Source organism: Apis dorsata, unplaced genomic scaffold, assembly GCF_000469605.1.
Source record: "Apis dorsata unplaced genomic scaffold, Apis dorsata 1.3 scaffold_215, whole genome shotgun sequence".
Lineage (NCBI taxonomy): Eukaryota > Metazoa > Arthropoda > Insecta > Hymenoptera > Apidae > Apis > Apis dorsata.
Genome location: NW_006263498.1, coordinates 154890 through 159141, shown reverse-complemented (window position 1 = coordinate 159141; position 4252 = coordinate 154890). Strand labels below are relative to the sequence as shown.

The following is a 4252-nucleotide window of genomic DNA, read 5'->3' as shown; positions in this document are numbered from 1 at the left end:
TTTAAAAAAAAAAAAAAATCGAAACGAAAGTATCGTTTGACCGTCGAGCGTTTATTCGATTAATTAACGAAGAATTTCATCACATGCCGTATCTCTTAATCTTTTAAATATACTAAACGACGAAGAAAAGGAAGAAATTTTTTTCCCCTTTCTCCACTTTTTCCCTCGATTAAAAAGGATGGAGCGAAACGAGAAAACGTTTGGAAAGGGGAACGCGACGACGACGACGACGACGACGACGACGACGACGTATTCTTTCGACGAATCAAAGGGATCTATGTACAGTGATTACGAATCAAACGACCGCGCGAAAAACACGTTCTCCTTTTGACTGTTCCGCTGCACGAAACTCTTATCCCGATCTGTGTCCGTGTATTAGATTGGCGCGTACGAAATATCTCTTGGATAAAAGAAATTTTTTTCTAAGAAAACATTTCATATTGTTTGCAATTAATTTCCAAATTCTGCTTGTCGATAGGAATTTATTGAATTTTTTTCACACGGTATTTACAATCTATTCTAAGTTTCTAAAGTTACTTTGAAACGCGAATTATTATTGGAAAAAAAAAAGATAAAAGAATTATGTAGACAAAGTGCGTTTACATTAAAAATTTTTAACGGTTTTTTGTTTCAAGTCAAAATTAATATAAATTTAAGGATAAAAGAATATCCTGCTCGTTTCTGGCAGAAGTCAAATTGATTAAAAATTTAGAATAACAATATTAAAAACAATATTAACCTTTTATATAAAAGATAAATATTTGCACAAGAATATCCTGATAATTTCTGACGAGTCGCAATATAAATATAATTCAATATAAATAACTTGTAATAAATTTCCCCCTCTTTAATGATCGATCGACAAGACAAAATTAAAAAAGAAAAAAAGAAGAAGAAGAAAACTTCACACCCACCAATCTAATACATTCGTTCGAAACGAAACACCGTAGGATTAGCAATCTAACACTACCGTTCATTAGAATAACTCGATTCGGTTAATTGATCAAATCGTGAAAAGGGGGTGAATCGTTTCAATTACATAATACGTGTGTGCATATAAACTGTAAACTTCTAAAATCTCGATCATCATCGAGAACTCCGACGGATAGACCGCGGACAAAGTCATTTATGCGATATAAAATTTTCATAATTCAACAAAATTCGACGCGAACGAGGAAAGAAAAAAAAAATATATATAAAAATAAAAAAATCCGTTCTCACCCTCGTAGAGATATCGTGAAAAAAAAAAAAAACACTTTGCATCCAAGTTATTTCATCGTGCACTTATTTCCCCGAAATTTTCACACGATCTCTTAATAAATTCCGCGGTCTACTGAATTTCGAAGGTTGGCTGCGAGTGAAAAGGAAAACAGAAGGTGTGAAAGGTGTGGAAGGAAAACCGTTTTCGAGCGTCGTGCGCGATATAATAATCCTTGCTACACTATTTACACGGGAGCTATGTACAATTTTTCTTTATAATTTCCACCTCGAGAATGGAAGAAGAACCCTATTTATCCGAGATAAATAATCGTCACGCGTCGAAACTCGACGAATGGGGATGGCTAGAACACGGAGAGTATCGACTTTCGTTGTTGCTTTCAACGATTCCCGATATCGTTGACGGTCCTGGTTTCGATCTACAGGTGGATCTATTCGTGGTGGTGCCCGAATTGAATTTCGTTTTTCGGATCCAAAGGAAGAGGATCTTTCGGATCTGTTCTTAACGACACGTCTGTTCGCGCCAACTCGGAGATCTCGTTCTTGGAATTTATGAAATGTAAATATAATCGATGATTCGCTCTTAAATTTCCATAGAGATTAGAAATGTGATTGTTATTATTTTTTTTCTTTTTCATCGATCAAAATTTGATTTTTATTTATCATTGAAAGGAAAAGTTGTTTGCGTCTGTTTCATATCGATATCGATAAAAAATAATACAACGAATAAAATTGCGGTTTCTGTGTTGAAAATTTAACACAATATTAAACAAATATTTTAATCTATATCATCTATTATTTCATTTTCCTAGACTAATTCATGCAATTCTTTTTCTATTTCATCGAAATATAAATAAATTATTTATAATTTATTTATAATTTGATGAATAAAAAAAGAGTTAGATAAATCAAAGAATTCTAATAAAACTTTTTCAATGATCGTTGTATTAAATTTAGAGATTATAGATAAAAATGTTACTTTTTCAAACGTTCAAATTAATATAAATCATATAATCATATAAAATTATATGTGTTAAATTTTTATATTTTTTTTAAATGATTAAACATAAATATATGATATAAACTTATATACTTATGATTACTCATAAAAGAAAATACGATGAAACATTTCAAATTTTTCAAACAAAAGAACACTTATTCCTTTAAACGTATAATTACCACTTAATTTTAATTTCATTAAGTGATTAATAAAGTCATAATTCGAATTATTTAATTGATTTGAATAACTCAAATAATTCGAATATTAAAAAAATAAAAGAAATTAAAAAAAAAAAATTAAAAAAGCAAAAGAAATTAAAAAAACAAAAGAAATTAAAAAAACAGAAATTAAAAAAACAAAAGAAACAAATTAAATCTATCGCGATTTTACGCTTCCAAGACTAATAGATGCATAACTAATGTAATCAATGATATACGTAATCATGATTACGTCAAACATTTTTAATTTTCCTTAATTAAAGAAATCAGAATTCGAAATTGCAAGTATAACAACCACAGGAATCGATGTCGTTTGACAAGATTTCGATCGCGGAAAATTATCTTTAAGAAAGAAAGATATTTTGAATTAAGAATACTAAATTATAATATACAATAACTCTCGGATACTCAACGAGTATCTTTATCATCGAAGCGAATATACCAGATGTCTATCCAATTAAAATGTATAATATAAAAAAAGAAGACGTATCGTAGAGATCCAAAAATCAATTTCCCTTGCAAAAGCAAATTTCCAAGAACGAGAAATCCCCATCCTAACCCGCACACATCCGATACACATCCCTGTACACACACATATACATATATACGTTTACCTACGAAACGTTGCGTCACGATCACCACCACGAGCACCAGCATCATCGCGCGCGAGCACCAGTGGAGCGAAATCAGGGCAATTGCTCCTCGAAGATGGATCAGAGCTACGTTCTATCGGGTCAGAAGATGACAGTGAGCGGTCGCCTGAACGATTCGTTTCCAGGCGCGGGCGCCGTCTGGTAGCCGCTGTACTGGCTCATCTGGGGGCCCAGTATGCCCCCGGTTTGCACCGGGCCCGGGTAATAGGCCGGCAGACTACTAGCGCCGGGGCTCGCCGCCGAGGACGTGGACGTGGAGCTCGCGCTCGACGAGCCCTGCTCGGTCCTCTCGTGCTGTTTGCTCACGTCGGGCGATTCAGCGGCCGGCGACCTCGTCGGCCCGCCGCCGCCCACCACGCTGCCCGGGCTCGACTCGTCGTAGAGCTTGTTGTGCTCGTAAGTGGGCCTGTTGTAATCGGCGATGGCAGGCTTCTGGTCCATGTAGAGCTTGGATTGCTCGAAGTAGGCCTTGGTCGCCGAGTCGAGGTAACTGCGGTCGAGATACGACTTGGGACTCGAGTCCAAGTATTTCGGGTCCGAGTACATGCTCATCGTCAGCGTGCTAGGTGGCATGTACGCGGCGCGATACTTGTCCGCCTCCATCGAATACTTCATCGCGTCCATCGAGCTCACCACCTGGAACACCAACCAGATCGACGTTAATTCTACTTGGACGGGTAGGATGTATATTAGTTAGTATATGAATATAATACATATAGTCACATCATAATAAGAAACGTGTAAAATTAATGGAAAGCGTGAACAGATGTATAGAAACGCATACGAGCTTCATAAATACAATACTTTTCGTTGTAATAAAAAGCATAATGTAATTTTCTTCGGGAACGAATGTACGGAATGACATGGACAAGTTTCATTGTATTATTTCTAATCTTTAGTAATAAAATCGACGATTAAATTAATCATCGATGATCCAGTTCCTTAATAATAATTTCCCAAAAAACCTGAACCACCACCTCGCCTCGGCTCGAAACTTCATCATAATTCATCATCCCCCCCGATCAATTCCAATAAATCCGCGCAACAAAGGGGTCGCAACAATCGAGGCTCCCGAAAAGGAACGAAAATGAACGAAAGCGGCAAAGATAGGCGCGAAGAAAGAGGGACAGTGTCGAGGTGCGAGGAATTCGACTCGGTTCGAG

General features: G+C 36.2%; 1 protein-coding gene across 1 annotated transcript in view; it reads right to left on the bottom strand.

The window, feature by feature from the left end:
• Window positions 1-3075: 3075 nt before the first annotated feature.
• The window catches only part of LOC102672656 (transcription factor Sox-19b), a 28787-nt gene continuing 27610 nt past the window's right edge, over window positions 3076-4252 (bottom strand). The window contains exon 5 of the mRNA XM_006615068.2: window positions 3076-3725. Coding sequence (XP_006615131.1) covers window positions 3171-3725 — 555 coding nt within the window. The 3' untranslated portion in view covers window positions 3076-3170. The remainder of the gene's footprint in view (window positions 3726-4252) is intronic.